The sequence below is a fragment of the Scleropages formosus genome, chromosome 4 (genome assembly GCF_900964775.1).
Source record: "Scleropages formosus chromosome 4, fSclFor1.1, whole genome shotgun sequence".
In the NCBI taxonomy this organism is placed as follows: domain Eukaryota; kingdom Metazoa; phylum Chordata; class Actinopteri; order Osteoglossiformes; family Osteoglossidae; genus Scleropages; species Scleropages formosus.
Window position 1 is genome coordinate 13,134,074 of NC_041809.1, and position 27,260 is coordinate 13,161,333.

General features: G+C 43.5%; 1 protein-coding gene across 1 annotated transcript; it reads right to left on the bottom strand.

Moving 5' to 3' along the window:
• Positions 1–1,079: 1,079 nt before the first annotated feature.
• LOC108932851 (phytanoyl-CoA hydroxylase-interacting protein-like) lies at positions 1,080–25,222 on the bottom strand. The gene is made up of 5 exons (XM_018749510.2): positions 24,766–25,222; positions 3,426–3,622; positions 2,721–2,895; positions 2,404–2,521; positions 1,080–1,774 (listed from the first exon to the last, which is right to left on the bottom strand). Exons 1-5 carry the CDS (start codon positions 24,866–24,868, stop codon positions 1,237–1,239), a joined length of 1,131 nt encoding a protein of 376 aa, XP_018605026.1. The 5' UTR covers positions 24,869–25,222; the 3' UTR covers positions 1,080–1,236.
• Between the last annotated feature and the right edge of the window lie 2,038 nt (positions 25,223–27,260).

The window sequence follows — 27,260 nt, forward strand, 5'->3', positions numbered from 1 at the left end:
AAGAAAAATTCAGTTTACCTTGTTATGTATGCTGCACCATACTACAGAATCTAACACATCCCTATTTTACTGCCTGCTACTGACACTGTGTATGACAGACAGCTAACTGGATATTTCACAGTTTGGAAAATTGCTTGATGACTGAAAATGCTTTTTATTTACATTTTGCATCAATGCACCAGAGCAGTGACAGATTTTTTTTTACATGCAAAAATGTAGCATATGAGTTAAATATGACAACACAACCTTGTCACACATGCGTTATTTTTCAAACAAAGTAATATTGTAGTAATACATCACATTTTTGAAGAGTTGAAGAGAATTTTAAAAAACTTCACTTAATGCACTTAGCATTTAACCAGTAGCTGCAATATCTAAAAACCTGGTAATGTTATTAAGATTTAAAAAGACACAGTGTTCAAATTCAGATTTTCTGAAAGTGCAATATGTGTTAATATCCTAAAAACAATAATTCTCACTAAATATTTCCACATGCTTAGTCAGTGGGAAATTCTAAATTTAGCAGGAACAACACATGGTAAATAATGTGGTAGACTGACCGTTGCCGAAATATAGGGAAATTTGTCACTATTTAAAATTTAAAACAGCTGGACAGTTAACGTGAACAATTCTAGTAATATTGTTCCTGTTTTGCCTGAAAAGTTGACTTTTCCAAAGTTTGCTATTGTTGTAATTGGGTTTTAATGATTAATACTTTGACATTAATACAGCGGAATGGTAGAAGTTGCTGTCTTTTCATGGTTTTCATCTATAAATACATGCTGCTGTAGTTGTGCTTTTTATAAGCTGTCCCACAGTTGTCAGTCTCAGTGTAATTTTAATGTACATTTTGTACCACCATGTGGCAATGGTTTTTAGCAGAAATCTATATAATTTTGCCACCTTTGAGAGAACCTCACATTGCAGCTTTAAAAGAAGATAGGCAATTGTCCAATATAAGCCCCACAACTGGGTTGGGGGTGTGGGCTTGAAGCAGTGTGACATAACAGCCTTTTCACAAATCCTTTTGAAAAATTAAATTAAACACACACACACACACACACACACATCTGTGCACCTGTATTGTATTTAAAAATATAACTTTTAAACAAAGAGTTTGGTACTGAATAAAATGTAAAATGTAGAAGACATGCTGCAAATCTGGATCGGGTTGAATGGAACATTAAAGGGGTCAGACCGTCTGTCTGCGTTTTCCAAAGGACTATGTAGGAGGAGTTAGCGGCCCACGCTGATGTTGCACGTCTTGCAGCTGGGGTCCTTCTTTGCGTTGAACGTGGACAGGCTCATCAGCTGGTGTCCACTGATCTCAGAAACAGTTCCCAGGGCCAAGTCCACCGGGTCAGTATAAATGACCTCCAGGATGACGTCCTGGGCATGGTGGAACACCAGCTGGCCTCCCTCTTCCTCAGTGCATGTCAGGAATTTGTTGCTGGTGATGTCCAGTGCGGGCAGGCGCTGCTTACAGAACTCATCACCTGGTGAGTCAGCGGGCGCCAGCACCAGAATGACATAGTGGTAAGCTGTGTACATGCAGTAGAAGTCTCCGAAGTACAGGTTGCTCTTTTGGTTGAATAACACCTCAGCCGGGACCTCGAACCTGTGCCTGCCGTACGGGGAGTCCTGGGGGGGTTTGCCTGTGTTGAACTCAGTGTTACAGCTGAAGAAGATGCCCTCCAACTTGCCACTGATGGGTGAGCCATGACTGCCACTCTTGTCTTTCACAGTGGGAAGCATCTTGTTGCCGTGGACTTCCCTGATGACATAATTACAACCAAAACTGATGTCAGTGCTAGTTACAGTGTGTGATCTTAGCATTCCTGCCCACTAGATGGGGGGTATAAGTGCACATTTTCTGTTATAATTTTCAATATAGTATAACCAGAGCTGCACTTATTGCCTGTGATTTTATGAAGTATGTGGTGTTTGATACCAGTGTGCTATGTGACAAGTATAAGCATGGTGTGTGTGATGTTGGCTGAGCACCAGTTACAGTAAATCTAGAATTTGCTACTGCCCACCGAACCAAGTCAGAGTGAAAGGTGTCAAAAAAAGAGTTCTTAAATACACATACTAACTGCTCATTTTATTCGGCACATCTAGCCAATACTGTACAGGACTTCCTGTTGCCTAAGCAACCCAAATTCTTCAGGGCACTGGTTCAAAAAGGTGCCAGAAACATTTCACAGGGATCCATACTGTCCATAATGTCCATACTGATTCGACGACTTGATATTTGGTAAAATTTAAAGTTTCCTTAATGGTTCAATAATTCTTCTGTTTTCCAAAACTCAGAGCACTAAGAGATGCACATTGTAATACTGAGCATTTAAGCATGAATATTGTTTGCAATGTTCTCAGAATAAACACGACGGTAATGCATACCTTGCTCTGTCAAAGTATTCTTTATTTTGATTGCGGTAGAACACAGAAAATTTCAGCATTCTGCCTGCAATCACTTCTGCCTTCTCAAGTAACTGTGTGAGGTGCACAGAGGAGTAATCTGTAAATCGAGAGATTAACACACAGTGTTGTGACATGCAGTACATAGCCTGAGCCATTTTGGCAGCATCACTCCGTGTTACCCCTGGTATGCTGAGCACCCTGCTGGTGTAATACTGTGGTCTTTCCCCTTAACCAATAGTCATCATCTCTTGTGTATATTTCCTGGGTAATAGGTCTGTGTTGGCCACCTTCCTCACCAGCAGTGCAGAACTCGATGATCTCACTCCACTCAGACACAGCGTAGTCCCCGTCGCTCTGCTTGGAGGCTGTCTGCACAGCCACTGTGTACTCTGTGCGTGGGCTCAGGAACCAGTGGCCCCTCACGGTCATGGGCAGTGGGACAGCTTTGGCCACCAATTTTGTTGGAACATCCTTGATAGGAGATTAAATAAGCAGACATCGCTGTAAATATCTTACTGCTATTCATAGCAGTCTTAACCACTATCAGGGAACAGTAACCAGTGTCTTAGCAAACATTTTATTGCTCATTTTTATTCAATTTGTTGCTGTTTTCACATTTTTCTGTAGCTTTATTACAGTAAAATCCTGTGGAGGGCACTCTACAAAATCATAGTCTTGTAAATGATAGAACGAAAGGTCATGCTACTGTTTGCAATGCAAAATGTTTATTAAAGCCCAGATAACTAATATAAGTATCTGGAAAGGTCTCAGAAAAAGGCGTTCATTATTGATATTGGAAATTTATTGCAATGGATGGCTAAATATGCAGAATATTGTTTTGTGCAGGTATTTGTTAACACACTTATTCAGTTATTCAGACACTGATGACAAGAAGGTATGAACAATGGACTGAAAAAATAAGGTACAAAAGCAGATGTTGAGTAAAGGCAGGAATGTTAAAATGTGCCAAACCAAGCAGTGCAAGTGAAGCAGGTACACACCTTGTGCTTGAACTTATTGGAGTTCTTGTTTTCTTTTTTGTTCAGGTCGATGAAGTAGTGAGTGATGCGCTCCTTGGCTTTTGAGTCCATGTCCCAAGTTATCTTGAAGGAGTCACACGTGATGTTGTTTATTTTAATGTTTTGTGGAACTGGTAGCTCCTCCATCCTGGCAATCCCACTGTTCTGGGACTTATTCTCTGTAAACCAAGAGACATTTCATTTAGTTAATTTCGCTAAGATTTTCTAAAACTGGAACTGGATAATCTTATCTTGAAAATATTTCTCTGAACCTTTGTTCATCTCAATATTTCCATAAAATTTTCTCTTCTGTAGGATAGGATAGGATAATACTTTATTAATCCCTCAAAGAAATTCACACAGCAGCTCACCATGACACAAGTGAAGTGTTATATCCACAAAATAATAACAGATAGTAACAAAATATCATGACCAGCAGCTGCAGTAACAATCAGAAGTCCAGTTCTGAGTGACCTCTCAAGAATCTGCGCACCTCTTCTTCATTGCAGCATGAGCTATAAAAGGTAAGTAGGAGGCTGGAGTAGCTGCGGATCCTTGATCAGCATTAAACAACATTACTGATGAACACTCAGCTTCCTACACTACGGTCTCTCTCCTATTTTCCAAGTTTCCATACTGGTTGTTTTGTTTTTGTCCTGATCTTCGGTCTTGTCTGCTCCCGCTGCTCAAGTTCTGTTCCTAGTCCCCTGCTTCAGTCTTGTTCTTGTCACTCCGCTTTGTCCAAATACCGCTCTCATCCTTCTGTTTCACTCTAGGTCCTGTTCGATAAGTACTCGCTACATCCCTTTAAACAGCATCTGTGTCACTGTCCCAACCGGACACAACATAACACAAAACAAATGCAAAATAAACAAACTAGAGAATAAAAAAATCTAAATTTACAAGGTGGTTATAGTGGAACTAAGTCACGTAGGCTTCCGTGGCCGTTGTCATTAGACTGGAATATAGCGTCTTCCGGAGTGGACCACGTTGTCAAAGAAACTAATCCCAGCGTTTCGTTTCCTATGTTGGAAACATCCTCAGGGTTCTGCATTGTAAACCGTTAGACGTCATCTTTATGGATCGTTGATGTAGTCTAGTAAGTTGATTGAGGAGTTCGGGTATTTATAGTAGTTGGTGGGCAGGACTGTAGTCAGCAGGGGGTACAATTGGATCGTGTATCTAGTGGAGGGCGGAGTGGAGTCGTAGGTAGTAAGGGGTCCTATTGTCCTATTGTTTTGTTCCACGCGAAACAAAACAGCTGAACCGTCAAGGACAGCCTACCTCCCATATGTAAAAGGCACGACGGATAAGATCAGCAGAATATTAAAACAACACGATATCAAGACCTTTTCACCACGGAAAAAAATGACGAGATGTTTGCTAGGCACAGTCAAAAACAAACTGCCATTAAAAAACAGTGGAGTCTATAAAATTCCGTGCAGCTGCGGCAAAATCTATGTAGGACAAAGGGGACGACTCATCTCCACCCACCTACAGGAACACATCAGGGCAACTAAAAACAATGACGTCAGGTCTGCAGTAGCGGAGCACTCACTAGAGACTGGTCACCTAGTAAACTTTGAACAAACAAGGGTACTGGCATCAGTCTCTAACTACAGAAGCAGGTTGGTTAGAGAAGCCATAGAGATAGAAAAGCATCCAGACAACTTCAACAAAGAAGATGGTTTCAAGTTGTCACGCACATGGACTCCACTAATCTCATCTATTTCCATCAGATACACCATGGACCATTCATCAAACCAACTCAAAGCTGAACAGCCAATAGATGAACAAACCCCGGTTGGCACAGCCCCTCAAGGGAGTCTACACGCTGACAATAGGACCCCTTACTACCTATGACCATGTCCTCCACCAGATACACGATCCAGTTGTATCCCCCGCTGACTACAGCCCTGCCCACCGACTACTATAAATACCCAAACTCCTCAATCAACTTACTAGACTATATCAACGATCCATGAAGACAACGTCCCATGGTTTACGATGCAGAACCCTGAGGATGTTTCCAACATAGGAAATGAAACGTTGGGATTAGTTTCCATGACAACACGGTCCACTCTAGAAGACGCTATATTCCAGTATAGTGGAACTAAGTTGATAAAACCAGTCCAATGACTCAAGGTACTCAGTTTACATTTACATTTATTCATTAGCAGACGCTTTTCTCCAAAGCAACGTACATATCAGAGAAAACTGAATTTGTGCATTATATAGTTCACTATAAATGTTCGTGTTCTAACAACAAAAGTATAATGGCCATTTATATTCATATGAAGTGACTTCCAGGAAGTAGGTGCAGGTGATTTTATTGTGAGGGGAAATCCACAAGAATAATTAGGAACAGTCGGGGTTTGGTTGATTCTCAATTGTCGGGGCATTCAATAATCAAAGTCGAGGACAGGAGCACAAGTCAGGGAGCCAAAGGAGATGTCAAGGGGGAAACCAGGAGAAGGAAGCTGGGAAACACAGCGAGTAGAGCACAGGACGTGAAGCACTGGTTGCAGTGGCTCATATAAAGTTCCACAATCTGCTCCGGTCTGGTTGCATCCTTTATACTCGCGTGCCTGGATTGCCTGCAGGTGCAGGAGCGGGCATGACAATACACAGGGCAAAGCAACTTGACTCAGTGGTTTCCAGTTCCCCAGCCTTGCTGGGTTTTTAAGACTACCTATCCAGTGTGTACCGGCTGGGTCAGTGACTTACACACTGCCAGCCAAGTATGGATATAATTAATCTATTAATTTTTTGTCGATTGCAAGCATTAGCATCAAGGGGTAAAGCTGCCAAGAATCATGCATATTGTCTTAATTTTATTTTTATTTTTTAGCTACCTAACTAACAAGACATAAAATATTATTGCAGCCCTGTAACAGGTAATACTTCTGATCGTTCATTTATTAATGGTAACAAAATAAGTTATAATGGCAGACTGTACATAGCAAAAGTCACCCTGTCCACTCTGGCAATGGTTACCACAGTCATTAGTCCTATTGTCTATCATGTATAATTTCAGTGAATTCTACATAGTGGAGTCTGGGTACAATTTAGTCAGTCACAATATATGGTATATTTACATTTATGCATTTAGCACACATTTAACATGCATTACCAATAGTGATTAAAAAAACTGAAACACCTCCATTAATTTCCTCTACTTCTGTTGAATAGTAACCAAAACATTATGTGAGACACTTCTGCATCATTTTTCTTGACACACCTGTTTGAGGATCAGCAAAATCTTCATGAAAAGAATACCAGCTGTACTGTATATCGGTATACTATATAGGTGTATTTTTGCTGCCCACTATGACTGCTTGTTGCATAACATCTACCCTATGGTTCTGTTTGCTTTTACCTTCAGAGCAAATAGATCTTTATGTAACCCCAAAATCCCACAATTCATTAAGGGTCCCACTATGGCATAGAGGCTCTTATAGCCATTATAGGATTGAGGAGAAATCCAGTCATGACTTATTTCTAAATAATAATCAATTCATACTGAAAATACCCCAAACTATGCTCAGACACTATATTCTACTTAATATACAGTACCTATTTTTCAGTCTATAATATGATCAAATTGCTGGGTTCCTCAACATCATATCCCACCCCTAGGTGCTCCAGGTCATACGTTCTTACTTTTGTAATTGCACCTCTTTCTTAGACCTTGATGGACAGGCTACTCACTCATTCAAGTTCTGCTGACTTTCACACCTGCTTCAGCCAAGATTTAAAATCCATTTGTTCAGAGTGACCAGATTTTTTGCCAACCAGTGTCATTTTAAACCTATATGCATTTTCACACAAAATGTGAAGCAAATATCATTATCTTCTGGTCTCTGTGCAAATTATGCAATGTATTATCAAGTAATGCTGGTATTTGTCAAAGGTGGTTTTCTGCTTACTTGTGAAATGATTTACTTTGTATATGTAATTCCTAGTCATTAAATATTTTGATGTTTGTGCTTATTTTGCAAGTGTCCATTGTTCAAGGAAGGTTTAGCCATGTAGCCTTGGGCAACTGGACAGAAATTGTCTTAAGGATATTATTTAAAGTTTTACATGTTGCATTATTTTGCCCTTAAACAATCAAGTGAAGATCTGTAAGTAAGTATATAATGAAGCAATGTGGGGAACCTGTATTCACCAGGAATACACACACACATTGTCTGAAACTGCTTGTCCCAAGCGCGGTTGCAGTGAACCAGAGCCTAACTCGGCAACACAGGGAGCAAGGGGACACACCCAGGTCGGGACGTCAGTCCATCGCAAGGTACCCAAAGCAGGACTCAAACCCTCAACCCTCCAGTGAGCAGGCCCCAGCCAAACCTGCTGTGCTACTGCACCCCCCATTCACCAGGAATAATTGTCTACTTATCTCAAGGATGTCAGTGTGTCTGGCTGGAGCAGAAATAAAGCAAGATGGTTTGCAGCTCCCTATCCAGTACAACCATTATTACATTATCGTCTAGTTATTGATGTTACTTTCTTGCTACAGAGATCTCAGGTTCAGAAATGTACAACCTATTGTACTGCTTAATTACAACCCAATATTGCTTTGAAAGCTATTGCATATGTTACATAGATTGTCAGCTAAAGCAAAAATAGCTTCTATTTTATATTTATATTGCTGTATCACATTAGGGTTTAAATATCTACCATTTAACTATCCAATTAGGTATCAAACTTAAAAATGATGAGGCAAGGTAGCCGCATGTGCACTCATTCACTCACACATGCATACACTGTGGACAATTTAGAGTCACCAGTTAACCTGAAGCACATGTCTTTTGACTGTGTGAGGAAACCAAAGCACCTGGTGGAAATTCATTGAGACGCAAAGAGAACGTGCAAACTCCACATAGACTGTGCTGTATTCAAACCTATGCCCAACCAGCTCAGACACCATGAGGTAACAGTACTACATTCTGCACCATTGTGCCATCCCTCCTGAACAATATCTTCAGTGTAAAGTTTAAGATCAAGAGACATAGTCTTTTCTAGTTCAACAAATCCACATAATGAAAACATCTGAGAATTGCGTTCATACCCAACATGAATCTTAGAAGCATCGTATGTCCATAATTAGTACCAAACATGATGCCATAAGATGAACATCAGATACTGTTACTGGTAGTGCTTATACACTGGATAATCTGGAAAGTTACTGACTAACATTTGACTTTTCTTTTTGTCACAATATAGAACAAAAAGTAGGACAGTGTCAGAAGTATTTGTACTTATATTTTTAGTTTTATGGCAAAAGGTAATTTCGAAAGCGATCATTAGGTAGTTCATTCTATGCTGTAGATAACACAACAGTAAGACAGAATTGGTCCAAAAAGCCAGTAACTCTTCAGAATCAATAACATATCACTACTGTAAACTTGTAATGATTGTGTCTTGCTGCTTTATTGATAGTGTTGTGATGAGCAATTCAGAAACTATTTTCTTCGCCAAGTATATCTATCCCATTCCACAAACACTTGGTGTAGTACAATATGCAAAGAAAATCAATTATTTTGATAATATAACAGTGCAGATCATGGTATTTATATTTTTAAGCATAAGTCATCTAGATTAAGGACTAGGTAGCTTTAAATAACACTTCTGAAAGATGAAATGGCTGAATTTTGCAAACTTATCTAAGCCTAGGATTCACCTTCATTTAGCTGACACTTCTCTCCAAAGCAACTTACAATGTTAAACTACCTAGAGTGATTTACTCATTTCAAGTTTCAGGTTTATTGTCATAGATACAGTACCATGTACAGTACATGTATCATGAAATTCTTCCCAAATGCTTCTTCACAGACCATGGACAAGGACAGAGACAATAGAAATACTGCACAAACAAAACAGTGACAATGACAGTGAGTAGTGCAACAGCAATAGCAATAAATAATGGTAACAGTAGTAACAATAATACCAGCTGACAGCCAGAGAACTCAGAATGAGAGAATGAAAATAAGAATGCTTAAAGTCACAGTGTAATTTACCAATGTGCTTGGGTGGAGCAGTCCACCTTGAAGGAGCACTCCAACTCTAGTTACAAAAGGTGGCACATTGGTGAGTATTGTATACTCTTACAGAAGTGCTGTTCCTGTACCTAGCAGTGTGGGTTCGAATAGACCTGAGCCGCTTTCCACACGGCAGAAAAGAGAAAAGTGCCTGCGCGGGGTGACTGTGATCTTTCATGATGCGCATCATCTTTCTGAGGCAACATGTGGTGTAGGTGTCCTGGACTGCTGGTAGCTGTGTGCCGATGATTTCCTGAGCTGTTTTGACCACCTTCCGTAGGACTTTCTTGTCCTGTATGGAGCAGCTGCCATACCAGGATGTAATACACCCTGTGAGGATAGACTCCACAGCACACCTGTAGAAAGTGGTGAGGACTGTAGCGGACATCCTGGCTTTCTTCAGACGCCTGAGGAAGTGGAGACATTTATGAGCCTTTTTGATGGTTAATGCTGTGTGCTCAGTCCGTGTGAGTTTAACAGTGAGGGTGACCCCTAGGAATTTGAAGCTGTTGACCCTCTCTACATACAATGTCCCCTCCTATGTAGATGGGTGCCTGAACTGTATCCTGTTTCCTGAAGCCAATCACCAGCTCCTTAGTTTTACTGACATTTAGAGACAGGTTGTTGTCCTGGCACCACTCTGCCAGGAGCCTCACCTCCTTTCTGTAGGACGTCTCATCGTTGTTGGTGATTTGACCCACAATGGTGGTATCGTGAAGGGGGTGCGGTGGCGCAGTGGGTTGGACCACAGTCCTGCTCTCCGATGGGTCTGGGGTTCGAGTCCTGCTTGGGGTGCCTTGCGACAGACTGGCGTCCCGTCCTGGGTGTGTCCCCTCCCCCTCTGGCCTTACGCCCTGTGTTGCCGGGTAGGCTCCGGTTCCACGCGACCCCATGTGGGACAAAGCGGTTCTGAAAGTGTGTGTGTGTGTGTGTGTGTGGTGGTGGTATCGTCAGCAAACTTTATGATAGTGTTGGAGCTGTGACTGGCCACACAGTCATGTGTGAACAGGGAGTATAGTACTGGGCTCAGGACGCTTCCCTGTGGAGTGCCAGTGTTGAGGATCAGTGGGGAGGAGGTATTACTGCCAATCCGCACACACTGGGGTCTGTTGGTGAGGAAATCTAGGATCTAGTTGCACAATGTGGAATTTAGTCTCAGACCTAGTAGTTTGTGGATCAGCTTGGTCGGGATGACAGTGTTAAATGCCAAACTATAGTCCACATAAATAGCCTTGCATAGCAGTTTTTATTATCCAGGTGAGACGGAATGGTGTGAAGTGTGTGTGATATTGAGTCTTCAGTGGATCTGTTACTGTGGTAGGCAAACTGCAGCGAGTCCAAAGTGTCTGGTCAGTGCCACTGGGCGATAGTCATTAAGGCAGCTCACTTTGTTCTTCTTAGGAATGGGGATGATGGTGGTGTTTTTGAAACAAGTGGGTACAGTTGAGCTTTTTAAGGAGGTGTTAAATATGTCTGTGAAGACAGTTACCAGTTGCTCACTGCATGTTTTTAAAACTCGCCCTGAAATTCCGTGTGAACCAGCAGCTTTGCGGATGTTGACTCGGCTAAAAGTTTTCCTCACCTGTGCAACAGAGACAGTGAGACCAACGTTATCATGTACTGTGGGGATTCGAAGCGGGGGGTCTTTGTTCTCGAACTCGAAGTGGCCATAAAACGCATTCAGTTCGTCAGGGAGAGACGCAGCGGCACCTGTCAATGACCGCCTCCGTGGTTTATAATCAGTTAATGTTTGGATTCCCTGCCACAGCCTACGTGCGTCTTGAGTGCAGCTAAACTGTGATTCCACCTTCCTGTTATATTCCCGTTTCGTGCTGGCGATGGCTTTGCGGAGCTCGTACTTGCTCTTCTTGTACACATCCGTGTCTCCGGACTGAAAGGTGCAAATTCGCACGTGGATCTTATTTTGGATTTTGGCGGTAATCCATGGTTTTTGGTTGGGGAATGAGTGGACTGTTTTATGTGGTATGCAAACATTTACACACTACCAATGAAGTCTCTGTCCGCTGTGGCATACTTGTCCAGATTGGAGGATGAGTTTCTGAATATGTCCCAGTCCACGGAGTCAAAGCAGTCCTGGAGCCTTTCCTCCGCTTCTGGTGTCCAGCGCTGCACAGTGCACGTCACAGGTTCCTCTCGCTTTAGTTTTTGCTTGCTTGGAGCAGCAGAATCGAGGCGTAATCTGACTGCCCGAGGTGTGGATGCAGCAGGGAGCGGTACGCACCTTTGTGTGAAGTGTAGCAGTGGTCGAGGGTGTTTGAGCCTCTGGTGGGGCAGGAGATGTGCTGATGGTATTTTGGGTACACATTCCTGAAGTCTGCTTGGTTAAAGTCCCCAGAGATAATGAACGGTCCATCTGGGTGCTTCTTCTCATACTTAGTGACGACGTGGTACAGTTTGTTCAGAGTGCTGTGTGTGTTCCCTTTGGGTGGGAGGTAAACTGCAGCCAAGAGCACAGCCGAGAACTCCCTGGGCAGGTAGAACGGTCGGCATTTGATCAGTAGGTATTCAAGATCCGGAGTGTAGTTCTGTGCAATCATTTCCACATTCATGCACCATGCGTCGTTAATAAGAAAGCATACGCCCCCTCCTCTCTTTTTCCCTGATGAATCAGTCCGATCTGCACAGTAAATTGAGAAACCCTCGGGCTGGACCGCGTGGTCCGGCGTGCCGGCGTGAGTCATGTCTCCGTAAAGCAGAAAACACAGCAGTTCCGTAAATCTCTTTGGAATTTAAGTCGCCCTCATCCAGTTTGTTGTCCAGAGACTGAATGCTGGACAGGAAAATGCTGGGCATGGAGGTCGTAGCCTGTGGCGTTTCACTCTCACCTGAATGCCAGCCCTGCGGCTCCGTTTCTGAGATCACGTCTTCTGTGTGGTCTCAGGTGGGACACAGTCATGATGTTGTTCACGGCAGAGCGAAGGTAGCGAGTTCAGCTCTGTAACGCTAAGTTTAGAGTTTAGAGTAAGTACCTTGCTCAAGGGTACTACAGCCAGATTCATACCTGTGACTTTTGGGTCCAAGGGTGGTAGCTCTAACCGCTACACTAGCAGCTGTCCCAAACCTGAGGAATAACAATACTGTGCCTTGTCCATGTTGTGAAAACTGGTTAGCTATTCCAGCATAAAGCTAACCCCCATGGGTGAGTGAGGAAGGAAAGATCAGCACAAGGGAAGAGTTAGATGAAAGGGCCTCTCATTGTTCTCACAGAGAGACCTGCAGTGTTTGACTCAGCACTCTGCAGAATGGGAACAAACCCATTTGGGTCCCCTCATGCAGTCTCTATCCCGTAGGCAGACATGGCATGCAAACACTGCACTGCATCCCCATAGCTCCCTGTAAATGTTAATAGCCTAAAACCTTCACTCAAGTTAATCCTGGTTTAATTTAAATCAGTCATGAGGCTTTAAATGGAATATGATGGATGATAAAGAGATGCTGACACGTACCGATAAGAAGATAACTAATAGCAAAAGTATAAACTGTTCACCTGAGTAATTTTTTTCTATAGAAACATCATCCAAAAGTAATAAAGGAGAAGAAAACTGGCTCCAGCCTCGTAGCACTGAATCTCTCGTCTTTCAGTAAATCCAACAAGGAAGGCAACGCAGCACATTACAGTTTTTCTCGATCGATTTGACACATTACTCAATTAATAATAGTTAATAACAATTAACACAGCCATCTGAACACTTTGTAATTGTCCTAAATAGATTGCAAGTTCTTGTCTATCTCAAACTGCTTACAAATGACATGCATACGTTTCCCAAAACACTGTGTACAAAATTCTGCAATGTTTGCACAACAGTTCATACAGCCAACCAGAACTGTAATATATCAGGAAAAAAGCAATTGCATGTCTTTCATTGGTTTAACACAAATCACAAACATTTATGTACCATTTTGCTAAACACAACAAGCAAAACTCTGTCATTTTTTCAATGCTCAATTACACTCAGATGGCTGTGCTACAGTTCTTCTCAATCGTTTTGACACATTCCTCCAAATGAATGTAATTGCTCTCAAAATAATTAACACAGCCAACTAAACACACTCTTACCTTTACCAAACAATTCAATTCCACTGCATAAAGAAGTACTGCCTTTTCTTCTAACGCATTTACTACAATTAAATACTAACATCAAATGTACAATTGTGTGGTCTGTTGATTGTATAACGTAGTCAGATGTACACACAAATACATGAATGCAAATACACTTTTATCGTGACGTTCTCTACTGAGAAGTTTTTTTGTATAACAGAAGCTACTACCTCAACATCTCCACAGGCCTCTTCCATTGCTTGAAGAAGACTGTAAGGGTTGCGATCATACACTTTCCATCTCCAACAAGAGAAGAACTCCTCAACTGAATTCAGGAAAGGAGAATATGGTGGAGGGAACACCATCCTTGCCACGCCCACACCTCCGGGCCAACACGGAACACCTGGGATGCAACGCAGACTGCAGCATAAAAGGCTGCGTCAGACAACCAGCTGATGCGGAACCTTGATCTGCCTCCTCGTTAGCGACCTTCTCCAGCCATTTCCTGTTCCCGAACGCCTTCCCCGAACCCGTCCCTTGTTCCCCCGATCTACTGCCTCCTTCGGATCATCGACCTCTTGGCTGTACACTGACCTCGCCTTTTGGATCTTCCCTGTTACGACGTTCGCACCTCGAAGACCCTTTGCCCGTCCTCTGACCTCCTCTCTTGGATTTCCCCGAAGACACCACGATTACCGCTCTGCACTTGGGTCCGCTGCTTCCCTCAGATGCGACCATGACAATCCTGAAATGTGGGTGATGCTCAAACCACTCCCACACCAGCACCGAATGGTGGAACGGCACGATGTCCCAAACAACTACAAAATCTCGATCCAGTTGCTTCTGGTCAACCTGCGGGAAGAGGATTTCATTGAGGGAGTTCAAAAAAATTTGTATCCTTTCGGTGTTGTATGACCCCAAGACAGCATTGTGTGCCACAACACCAGTAGTTGAAATTGGGGCAGACATGGTAATGTTGCCTCCCCGCTGTTCAAGGACATTGGCCATCGTGCCACAGTCAATCACATTCCTCCCTCTTCTCCTTTTTTTGTTAAGATTGAAGTCAGCTTCATCAATATACAGGTACTCAAAATGAGTATCACTGCTATCCAACTCCAAACTCCTCTAGAGGAAGAACACAAGGTACAATAAGTTAGTGTTTTTTAAAGTAATGCCATTGATTGCAAAGTTTATACTGTAACTGTTGCAGAACAGTCTGGGTTCCCCCTTTGACACAGCACTATGCCCAGAGATGCCTGAATTTTTCACCTACAGTGGAAGAGTATATAGACAATATCTTTGTATTTATGGTAAAAGTGCAGTAATTGTGTGGCTTACACATACTTGAACAAACTTGAATCACAGCTCCTTCACTCCGATAAAGTTCCTCTTAAAGGGCACTTTGTATACCTGTTTCATCCGGATGAAATTCTCCTTACAACATGATCGATTGTGGCAAGACCGCATTGCTGAATATTCTGGAGTACTTGGTTGTCCTGTATTATTCTTTGCTTTGAGGTGGATAGTGTTGTTCTGGACCACCATGTCAACAATGGCATGCTCTTGTTCAATTGAAAAGAGTCTTGTTCGTCCACCTAAATGTTGTCAAACTTCCATTCTGACATATGTTTGGATGAGTACGAACATTTATAGTAGAAAACTAGAGTGCTAGAGTCTAACCATAGCAGTACAATGATATGGTTACTTACCAGTTTTCACTCTGAAATGTGCAGATAATTGAAGTCACTGTGGATCTGTTTATGTTGGGCTGAACTCTCTGCCCAGCTTCTCTGAAGGAGAGACCATGATTTATGACATGGTCAATTAGGGTGGCCCTCATTTCATTTGAAACCCATTTGTACCCAGTCCTTCTGCCTTTCCTCCCTATTCTTCCACCCTGCTGTCATCTTCCTCTCTACTCTTGTCTTGTTACATTTTCTTCTCCTGCTCTTTCCACTACACCATTGTCCTCCACACTACCCATCTCTCCTCCTTCTACTCCTCTCCCTTCTCTTCTTCCTGCATCCTCACCTCCTCTCCCCTCATCTCCCTCTACCTCTTCCACTCTTCATCTTCCTCTACCCTCTCCACCACCTCTCACTCTTAAATGTCTTCCTTTTCCCCTTCTCATTCTTGTTCTTATTCTTTGTCTTTTTCCTTTTCCCCTTTTATAGTTGTATAGAACTGTGATAACTTCGTAATCAATTAGGAAATTTGCAAATGACAGAGTTTTGCTTGTTGTGTGTGTTGCCGGGTAGGCTCCGGTTCCCCGTGACCCCGTAAGGGACAAGCGGTTCTGAAAAATGTGTGTGTGTGTTTAGCAAAATGGTACATAAATGTTTGTGATTTGTGTTAAACCAATGAAAGACATGCAATTGCTTTTTTCCTGATATATTACAGTTCCGGTTGGCTGTATGAACTGTTATGTAAACATTGCAGAATTTTGTGCACAGTGTTTTGGGAAAAGTATGCATGTCATTTGAAAGTAGTATGGGATAGACAAGAACTTACAATCTATTTAGGACAATGAATGAAGTATTCAGATGACTGTGTTAATTGTTTTGAGAGCAGTGACCGGAGTTTGGAGTAATGTTTCAAATCGATCGAGAAAAACTGTAATTGTTTTGAGAGTAATGACCGGAGCTTGGAGTAAGGCGTCAAATTGATTGTGGAAAACTGTAATGATTTTGGCTTCAATCTTAACAAAAAAAAGAGAAGAGGGAGGAATGTGATTGGCTATCGTGCCGTAGTCAATGTCCCTGGACAGCGGGGATGCAAGATCACCATGTCTGGTGTTGTGGCACACAATGCTGTCTTGGGGCCATACAACACCGAAAGCATGCAATCTTTTTTGGACTCCCTCAATGGAATCCTCTTCCTGCAGGTTGACCAGAAGCAAATGGAGCAAAATTGTAGTTGTTTGGGACAATGTGCCATTCCACCATTCGGCGCTGGTGCGAGAGTGGTTTGAGGAACACCCCCGTTTCAGGATGGTGCTCCTTCCACCATATTCTCCTTTCCTGAATCCAATTGAGGAGTTCTTCTCCCGCTGGAGATGGAAAGTTTATGATTGCAACCCTTACAGCCAAGTAAGTCTTCTTCAAGCAATGGATGAGGCCTGTGGAGATGTTGAGGCAGTAACTTTTCAAGGATGGATTCAACATTCGTGGAGTTTTTTTTCCCATGATGCATGGATCGCGAGAATATATGCTGTGGTGTAGATAAAATTCTCTGGCCAGATGTGAATGAGAGGCATTTATAATCAATAAAGTTCGGTGATATAGAACTTTAACAAAACAAAATATTGTAACAGCGCTGAGGGGAGTAAATGTGTAAATAGTTGGCATTAGTGTTTATGTGTGTGTACATAGTTGTGTGTGGTTTCCGATTGGTTGTCGCCCTATTTATGTTCAGTGTTTGAGAGTGGGATTCTGGGGAGTCCTGGGGGGAACCCCTTAACCATAGGGTGCAGCTGGGGGGCTGGGAGTGACCCAGGGGGATTCTGAGGCGTTCTGTGTCTTGTACTGTCTAAAATGTCTTTGTTCAGACTGCTGTTGGAGACATGTATGCTTTCAATAAAGAGCACGTTCCTTCTACCCTGTCTGTCAAGTCAGTTTCCAGTAGCTCTATGGGGGGATGCTACATTGGTGTCAGAAGTAGGATGATGAGAGGCTGGATCAAGGAACAGCTGACCACCAAGCATCGGGAAGGAGAGAAGACCGAGACGGAAGAACAGTGTCCGGCAGGAGAAGTGCCTATGACGGTGGAGGTCGAGGCGGACGAGCCGTGGCGGAGCACGGGTGTCCAGGGGGATGCTGGGGAAGCGTGCGCAAGGGCGAGGACGGTGGAGAAGAGCTGCGAGGTGCCGCTGGAGATGGGCGAGCAGGTCGAGTGGGGTCTCCCTGTGCCCAGAGAAAGAGCGGCAGGAAGAGGCAGCGAACCGCCGTCGACCGCGGAGGAAAGTCGCCCCGCGAAGAGCGCCACTTTCCCGAGCAGGACGGATGCCGTGCTGGGCGACGCGGAGCAGCGTGCCTCGTCTGTGGACAGGCAGAGCTCCGTGTCGGAGAAGAGCGGAACTGCCGACACGAATTCTCCCGCGGAACGGGAGTCCAGCACTTTAGGGGAAAAAGCGCCCAGCCTGCCTGAAGCCCAGGCAAGTGTTGTCGAAGAGCGGCGCGGCGGAGCAAACGCCGCAAAAAGAGGAGGGCTGCGTAGCAAGAAGCGGCCAGTTTTACGAGCGTCGCGGCGGGCTCAGCGTGCGGCGAATCGGCGGAGGAGAGAGCGGCAAGCAGGGGGGCTTTGCCAGGTCCTTCGCCGAAGGACGGCCGAGCGGCGAGGCGCGCGGCGAGACGACGGGGGGCGTGAGAAAGATGTTCGCCCCCGACAATGGAGCGGGGACGACGCGGAGCGGTTGCGGGGAGCCGTCGCGAAGGTCCCACGGAAGCCAGTCAGCGAAAGCCACATGGGTGCCGCCATGTTTGGGACGCGCCACGTGCGAGTGAGGGAGTCCTGCAGGGGCCGAGGCCGGGCGCACAGGGGACGAGGATGGCCACCCCGACCCCCGAGTGCGCCGCCATGGGGGTCTCTTGCAAGTTTCCCCACCCCAACCACCAGCGGTGAGCGTCTGGGACCTGTACTCCCGACCAGATGCGTGTGAGAACAGCGCTGGACGTTGGGACACTTGTGGGGCAGGCAGCAGCGGGGACGCTGCTATTCTTTTTGACGGGGGGCTATGTAACGACCCGCGTTACTGTTTAAAGGTAGATAGTTGCATTATGGGAAATAATGTTAAATGTATGTAACCACTGGGGGCACTTAAGGGGAAAATAGTAGGGTGACCATGTCTCCCAGTGTGTTGAGAAGAGGTTAGGGGCGCTAAGGCAGGCTGGCTGTAAGCGCAGGTCCTAGAGGAAAAGGGGTCCTCGGATCGAGAGCATTATTCCTTTTGTGCTGGTGTTCAAATAAACCGTTCGTTATGAACGCTGCCTCTGTGTCCTTCTTCGCCCCATCCAAGCTCACGGTGCTGTGCGCCACGATATAATACAAAAAATATATATATAAATATATGTATTTTTTCTTTCAGACAACACATTGTTATGCAGCAGAACTTCTCAGTACAGATCTTCACGATAAATGTGTATTTGCATTCATGTATTTGTGTGTATACATCAGACTATGTTATACAATCAACAGAGCACACACTTGTACTTTTGATGTTAGTATTTATTTTTAGTAAATGCATTAGTAGAATAAATGGCAGTACTTCATTATGCAGTGGAATTGAACTGTTTGATCAAGGTAACAGTGTTTAGTCGGCTGTGTTTATTGTTTTGAGAGCAATTACGTTCATTTGGAGAAATGTGTCAAAACGATTGAGAAAAACTGTAATAATATGTTGTAAATAACCTTACAAACACCCGGTGTAGACCAAACCCCAAACAATATTAAACACTGGCAACATCATCAGGTAACAATGTGATGAATCAGATGAATGTTACTAGACACTGTTTTTCAGTGACAAAAGAAATTAAATCAACAGTGCACATTTCAGTTAGACACATTCTGGAGTTAGAAATAACTATAATACAATCATTCAATGCTGAGTAACCGAATAACATTTTGCAGATGGTACTGTAAAATAAAATAAAAACCAAGGCTATCCTGAAATACCTACATCTCCATTTGGAGTTGGCAGGACCACAGTGGTAGTGCAGCAGGTTGAGCTCCCAGTTGGAAAATGCTCACTTAGTAATACTGCGACTCCAGACATGTGGGGAGAGAGGTGGACAAAGCCCAGCTTTATTCTACGAACTATGTGCTGAAAGCGTGACAAGGACCCATTCTGAAACCCCACAAATGAACTGAATGCCCCCAATGAAATTTCCATCAGCAAGTGAGAAGTTGGAAAAGACAATCCTTGTTCTATTTATTTGTGTCTAAAATTATCTTTGTATGTAATGCTAAAGGGATACATGGTAACGTCAGTGCAGCACAGAGAAAGGCATTTATAAAACATAATATCAATAACCAAAATTTTATAGCTTTATCCTCAAAATAGAGTTGTCTTAATAGTAGTTGTGCTTTATGCATACACATTAGAAGTGTATTTACTAGATACACAGAAGTCTCATGGAAACCCTAAAGTAAAATGAATACCTAAACATAAATTTCTCTAAAAATACTAGTTGTTATTGAGGAAAACCAGCCAAATAAGTCAAGTGTCTTAATTTCCCCTTAATTCATATTTTGCATATGATGAATAGCTTGTTGAACTACTTATGGTGAAAAATATGCTTCAAAACACATTACGCAGTATAAAATTCTCATGGCATGTTCTTCCTTGTTGAAGTGAGTTCGAATTTTTTAAAAACATTACAAAAGGTATATTAGTCAGTGTTCTGACAATGGTTTAAACAATTAATACATTGACAAGTTTTCTTCGTTTACTCCAGGCTTTTCAGGTGAATTTATCTAGTGCTATATTTTGCTGCACACACACACACACATTTTCAGAACCGCTAGTCCCATACGGGGTCACGGGGAACCGGAGCCTAACCCGGCAACACAGGGCGTAAGGCCGGAGGGGGAGGGGACACACCCAGGACGGGACGCCAGTCCGTCGCAAGGCACCCCAAGCGGGACTCGAACCCCAGACCCACCGGACAGCAGGACTGCGGTCCAACCCACTGCGCCACCGCACCCCCTCAACCTATTTTGCTGCAATAAACAAAAAAAAAAAAAAAAAATGTAATAATCATAATAATAAAAATACACACACACACACACACACACACACACACACACACACACACACACACACACACACACACATATATTTTTGAAACCGCTCATCCCATATGGGGTTGTGGGGAACCAGAGCCTACCCGGTAACACAGGGCATAAGGCCAGAGGGGGGAGGGGACACACCCAGGACAGGACGCCAGTCCGTTACAAGGCACCCCAAGCGGGACTCAAACCCCAGACCCACTGAAGAGCAGGACCTGGTCCAACCCACTGCGCCACTGCACCCCCATAATAAAAATAATTTATTGGAACTGTAATTTGTCTTAAAGCAATTATTAATATATACTGTGACTATGTCAGCAATTTCTGTAAGGCAAAACGGGATCATGCCAGAAATTCTGGATTACAAGGGTTTAATTGGGTCTGGTTATGGTGTTCTTGCTCAAGTGGTAGGAGTATTTTAAGAAATCTGATTATTTCCTTTCTCACTGGATTACAGTTTTTCTCAATTGATTTGACACATTACTCCAAACTCGTGGGGCTCAGCAAGGACAGAGGCATAAAAGGCTGTGGCAGAGCTAAGGCTGATGCGGAACCTTGTTCTCCTCGTGCTTAACCAATGTAATGACTCAGCCTCCTTGTTTCCCCTGTCCTCTTCTCTGCTCCTTGTTCCCTGACCTCTTCCTGAACCGATTTTGACTCCCTGTGTTTTGGATCTTTCGCCTGTTATTCGACCATGCCTTTTGGATTTCCCGTGCAACGATGAACGCGCCTCAAAGACCCACACCTGTTAGTGGCAACGCTTCTTGGATCCTCCAAAATAAAAGTCGGTTCACCCTGCACTTGGGTCCATCTACTCATTTCCGGAATGAAACATGGCAGAATGTGATAAGTTATCATGGGATACTCATTTGAAAAAATACACACACACACACACACACACACACACGCACACACACACTTTCTGAACCGCTTGTCCCATACGGGGTCGCAGGGAACTGGAGCCTACCCAGCAACACAGGGCGTAAGGCTGGAGGGGAAGAGGACACACCCAGGACGGGACACCAGTCCGCTGCAAGGCACCCCAAGCAGGACTTGAACCCCAGGCCCACCAAAGAGGAGGACCCAGTCCAACCTACTGCACCACCGCGCCCCCACGCTGAAAGTAGTTTTAGGTAAATTTAATTACAAAGACACAACACAATATAATAATGAGAGTTTAACAGAAGATTCAGTTGTAACTGCTGTACTGCAGTAAGTAATTCTGTTATAAGTAATCCATTCTGCACTACCCAAGGAAACACTGTTCAAGCAGAAGGCCTCCAATGAAAGATTAATGACACCTTCCACTGAAAATATTGATTATTCAATCTATATTTTTTCATGACAACACAACAAAGAATTGTGATGAAACTGAAACTTATATCATAAACCAATAACTGAAGAAAGGTTAGTTATTACTTATTACAGTTGCGCAATAAATGAACCAGTATTTCCAGATTCAAAATCACAGTTTTGTAAAGATCTAAGTTTAGTATTACTGCCTACAGTTTTATTTGTAGAGAGTGCCGGAAGCAATTTGTTCATTGTGGTGTGGCCTATAATGTTGATAATGTTAGCTTGATAAATCCTTTCAAACCAAAAAAATGCCCACAAGAATTTACTGGATGTCAGGACATGACAGCTCATTTATTCAGAATGTGGATTTGGCCATGCTTTGTCTGAGACTTCTTGAGTAAGAAATGCCAAGTCAGTCCACAGCGGAACACTTGTTCCCAGACGCAATGGTGGGCATCAGGCCTTAAGCCACCCGTTTAATTAGTATGGACAATGCAGCATGCTAGAATCACTCTTATAGAGCACCTGCCCATACAAAAAATGCTCAGCACTGAATCATTTTCGTTTCAGTGAACACACACACACACACACACACACACACACACACACACACATTCTCAGAACCGCTTGTCCCATACGGGGTCGCAGGGAACCGGAGCCTACCCAGCAACACAGGGCGTAGGGCCGGAGGGGGAGGGGACACATCCAGGACAGGACGCCAGTCCGTCGCAAGGCACCCCAAGCAGGACTTGAACCCCAGACCCACAGGCGAGCAGGACCCAGTCCAACCCACTGTGCCACCACACCCCCACCATTTCAGTGAACAATAAGAATGAATCACATCTTGTCTTTTTCAAACAGACAGTTTTGCATGACAATGTGAAGTTAATGTCCATCATTTGTGCATTAATGGACTGTGTTAATTTCTTTCATTGGGAAATTGTGCCCTGTGGCCTTGCCCACTGTCTTCCTCTTTCCCTGATGTTGCCCCACCAGAGCTACAGTATATCAAACATTCTGCAGTGCACATCATTGCTGTAGTAGTGGTATTGCCTGAGCTCCAGAGCTTCTCTTTAACAAAGACATGGGGATGGATCTACTGTTTTGCCTTTGCAGGCTCTGCTGCTTTGGCTGCCTCTGTTAGTCAATCACCTGCATTTCTCAGTGCAAGACTGCATTTGCACAATTATGACTCTAGGAACTCCAGATTTATGGCATCCCCAAGAAACTCTGAGTAGTTGTGTGTGGAAGGCTGAGTATGACAACATATTCAATTGATTATTAAAACAAACAAACTAAAATAAAATGAAATTGATGACAGCTGCCCATCTGTTCAGAAATTACAGTACAATTTTGGTTATTACTATTCTCATTATCATTTTATTAATTCAAAATCTTTATGCAAGGCAAGTAATATTGTCTGAAAATCACAAGAATGTTGAATGTTGAAGTGTAAATTGTCCATCTGAAGGATTTTCAGAATTAATATTACTGTATCACAGAAAAACTGTTATTTAATATTTAATAATGGGCAATGGATTTGACTGACAAAAAGAATTAAAATATTACATGCAAAAAGCTCTGACAATGAGAGATGTACTAATGATTGTCATGTTACCACAACTCTGCGACTTCATCGGACAAAATGAGAGCAATCAGAAAATAACTCAGAAGAAGTCCAAGGAATTTGGTTAATGAGTGAAAATGTAATAAAAAACAGTGTGATCACCTGAAGAACACATTCCTCTTGGTAAGGCGGTAAGTTTTTTACACGTTTCTCCTCTATGGGTGGATATGGGTGCCATCTTTACAGTGCAATGTCTCCCAGGAGGTGATCGGTGTTTTTCTCTCTTCACTTTACATATTTTCTGTGAAATGCAAAGCCTCTGTGACATATTCACCTGTGTAATGTCGGTGTTATAATATTGGATTAATATTTTCTTATAACTGCAGTTCATTTAGAAAAAAGGCAAAATACGCATGATTTCTGCAACTGAGAAACTGAGACTGAATGCTTGTGGTTATGGGGATGGTTTGGCCTGTGCCTGCTCTCTGGTGCGTCTGGAGTTCGAGTCCGGCTTGGGGTGTCTTGGGAGGGACTGGCCTCCAGTCCTGGGTGTGTCCCCTGTGCCCTGGGCTGCCGGGCTAGGCTCTGGCTCACCGCGACCCCCTCAGGACAAGCGGCTTCAAACGTGTATGTGTTGTTTGTGGTCAGTCATGGACAAGTGGCCGTTTTGTTCTATTCATATTGTTTTTGGAAAATACCTGCAATTCAACTTTTACGCCACCATCGCAACATCGGCCTTTTACGTAAGACGGTAAAGCTGATCGATCAAGTAATTTTATTTCCAGTCTGGCGTGGAGCAGCCCCTCACTTATTCGACAACCTTCCTGCTTTGTTCCGTTACTTGTAGCACCGCACGCTCTTCAATACCGTGTACAGCGGCTTCTTTTAGTACCAGAGCAGCGAAACCCTGCCTGGACTGGCCAGTTCTCTCATCCTGCCTGTGATCCTCTGATTGATATTAAATGACCGGCTGCCGCGAGCCTGGCGAACAATGCCGCCGGGGAGCCTTGGGTCTTCAGCCCGTGTCCATGGTGCTGAAACAGCGCGAAGAGGAGGGCGGCTGCGAACAAGCTCTGATACAACGCGCGATCGCCTTTGTCCTCAGTACTTTTCCAGTGCACAATAACACAGATGTACACTGTTTTCACGGCAAAAGCCGAGTCCACGTAGACATTTAACGTGATGACCATTCTTTTTCATGGAACCCCAGCCATCCCAATTATTTAGCTCATGCTTTTGTTTGTGTAACTTACAGTGTTAGGTTTGGACACCAAGCTACTTACGGTTGTTCACCCGTTTCTACAGCTAAGTATTTTGATGGTAATTCGGGTAAGTGCCTCGATCAGTGGGAGGGTACCTAGGGCTACAAATCGATGGCTGTACCCACCACGCTCCTTATTGTATAAACACGAAATAACGGACCTGCTGGGCTCTTATGCAGTAGTATTTATTAACAATCCCTTTGTTACTAAGTCCAGTATTGTGAGGGTTCACGAAGCACTTTCCAAAGACGCCGGTTTCACAGATCCCATCCATGAACCAACCGCAAAGGAAAGCGGGTGTCCTCACCTTCTCTTTCGCAGAGCTGTGCCTCCAAACTTACGTTCTTGATCATGTCCTCACACGGGCTCCTGGCGCTACCGACGCCGCGTCCCAAGCTCGGAACCTCCATGTCCTCCACCCTTCTCCTTCTCCTTCTGCTTCTCTGCACCGTGTCCCTTGGGCGTCTCCAAGCCGCAGGACGCGTGTTCAGTTTGAGCAGGGATCCGTCGGCTCTCCAGCGCTCTTTCCTCACGTCCACTGGAGATCAGCCACGGGGGTGTTGTCAGAGAGCCGGCGTCACGCAGCCAAACGTGACTGGCATGAATAAAAAGAAGCCGAATCGGTACGTGTTAAGGCAAAAGCCACACCAGAACCGTTCCTTAGGTTTCGTGTGGAGACACCAGTGGGTTATTTCCCTTCCACGCAAGCCACAAGTGCTATGCCGCGGGATGCGCGAATGCAGATGACGGATTATCTCTCGGAGAATGAGGAGTGAATAGAAATGTCTTGTTACGTAAGGAGATTACCCTGCCCTCCCTTGCTTACATCTCCATCTTATACCCCGCACGCAGCACTTTTTTTCATTCATGTCAACCAGCAAGAGCATCTTCAGGAAATATGTGTATACTGTATTTCTGCTTTGAAGATTTGCTGCATTTATTTCAGTGAAATTGGGAATATGAATTGAATTACTGCTTCCCTGTCTCTTCACTGAGCTGGGATGACAGAAAGCGCCGGCCTGTTCTCAAAGTATCTAGAGCCTTTTAGTGAAAAAAAAACACATTTTTCAGTCTTAGGTCTAAAAGATCCTTGCAGATTTTTTTTTTCTACAGCTGAATTTTGATATCTGTGTATGTAAAATGCATTTAGATGAATCAGTAAGTAGGAGTTAAGACAGCATTTAAGATTTTTGTTAATTATTTCACCTTTTCGTGAGTGAATAGCACATTGACTTAAATCAGTTTTAAATTCTACAAAAATATCTATTTTTGTTTAAGAGTGCCAGTCTCATGACTCCTCACTCCAACCCAAACCTCCACATTTCCATACATTCATATCAACCCACAGAGCAATAAAATGTGGAAAAATGGGAATAAATTTGTGGCTCCTGTATTGATGTTTGACTCCTCTGAATTCTGTTGCAAATAATTTTTTTTTGCCCTTTCCTTACCTGTATCTGGCAAAATATTTCTACAGCTGGGTATTTTTAATTATAGTAATTCAGGGTAAGTATCTTGATCAGCGGGAGGGGTTCAAACCAGGGTACTTAGGGCTATAAGCTGATGGCTTTCCTTACCTGTATCTGACAAGATATTTCTCAACTAAGTATTTCAAAGTACTAATAAATATATTACAGTTATTCTCAATCGTATTGACACATTTCTCCAAATGAATGTAATTGCTCTCAAAACAATTAACACAGCCGACTAAACACACTCTTACCTTTACCAAACAATTCAATTCCACTGCATAAAGAAGTACTGCCTTTTATTCTACTAATGCATTCAGGGGCATAGCCAGAACTTTTTTTCAGGGGTGGCCAGGTAAGACCCAGTGATTTCATGGGGCGGCCAAAAAAAAAAAAAAATCACAACTGACTCTGACATGCTGTACCAAAAGTCAATTCTACAAATAGAAATTCTATAAATTCTAAAGAATTTATAGTTTTTTGCAATTGTTTTGACACATTTCTCCAAATGAAGGTAATTGCTCTCAAAACAGTTACAGTTTTTCTCGATCGATTTGACACATTACTCCAAACTCATACTACTTTCAAATTACATTTGTAATAACTGTGTAATCAATTAGGAAATTTGCATTTGCTGTGTTGTGTGTATTACTGTCACGTTCTCCGCATCTGGCACATCCGCGACACCTGCCGTTCCCTGATGGGAACGACTATAAAGAGGGAAGCCGAGGAAACCCAGATGCGGAACCTTGTTTTGCCTCCTCGGTTCCCTGCGAACCGTATTACTGAGAGACCCAGGCCGAATTCGGCCGTTTGCCTGTTTCTTGCTGACCACGTTCTTTGCCTAGCCCTTTCTACGACATTTGCTGATCGTCTGACCCTCGCCTGCCCTGACCACGTTCTTTGCCTAGCCCTTTCCACGACGTTTGCTGATCGCCTGCCCCTCGACTACGATTATGGATTCTGATTCGGCTTCCGTGCACGTCGATCCGAACTCTCTGTACTTCAGTCCGTCCGCGCTACGCGCAACCGTGACAATTACTAAATCATCAGATATCAATTTGGAGCTCATTGAGAACATACCATGTGTAACTGAGCATTGAACAAATGACAGAGTTTTGCTTGTTGTGTTTAGCAAAATGGTACATAAATGTTTGTGCTTTGTGTTTAAAGCAATGAAAGACATGCAATTGCTTTTTTCCTGATATATTACGGTTCTGGTTGGCTGTATGAACTGTTGTGCAGACATTGCAGAATTTTGTGCACAGTGTTTTGGGAAAAGTATGCATGTTATTTGTAAGCAGTATGAGATAGGCAAGAACTTACAATCTAT

What these genes read in the sequence shown, in the direction of transcription:
- LOC108932851 (XM_018749510.2), bottom strand. Translation starts at nt 24,868, where the DNA reads ATGGAGGTTCCGAGCTTGGGACGCGGCGTCGGTAGCGCCAGGAGCCCG. An exon ending in ACAGCTCTGCGAAAGAGAAG is followed by an intron (nt 3,623 to 24,765) that starts GTGAGGACACCC and finishes CTTGGTTTACAG; the next exon opens with AGAATAAGTCCCAGAACAGT. An exon ending in CCAATAAGTTCAAGCACAAG is followed by an intron (nt 2,896 to 3,425) that starts GTGTGTACCTGC and finishes TCTCCTATCAAG; the next exon opens with GATGTTCCAACAAAATTGGT.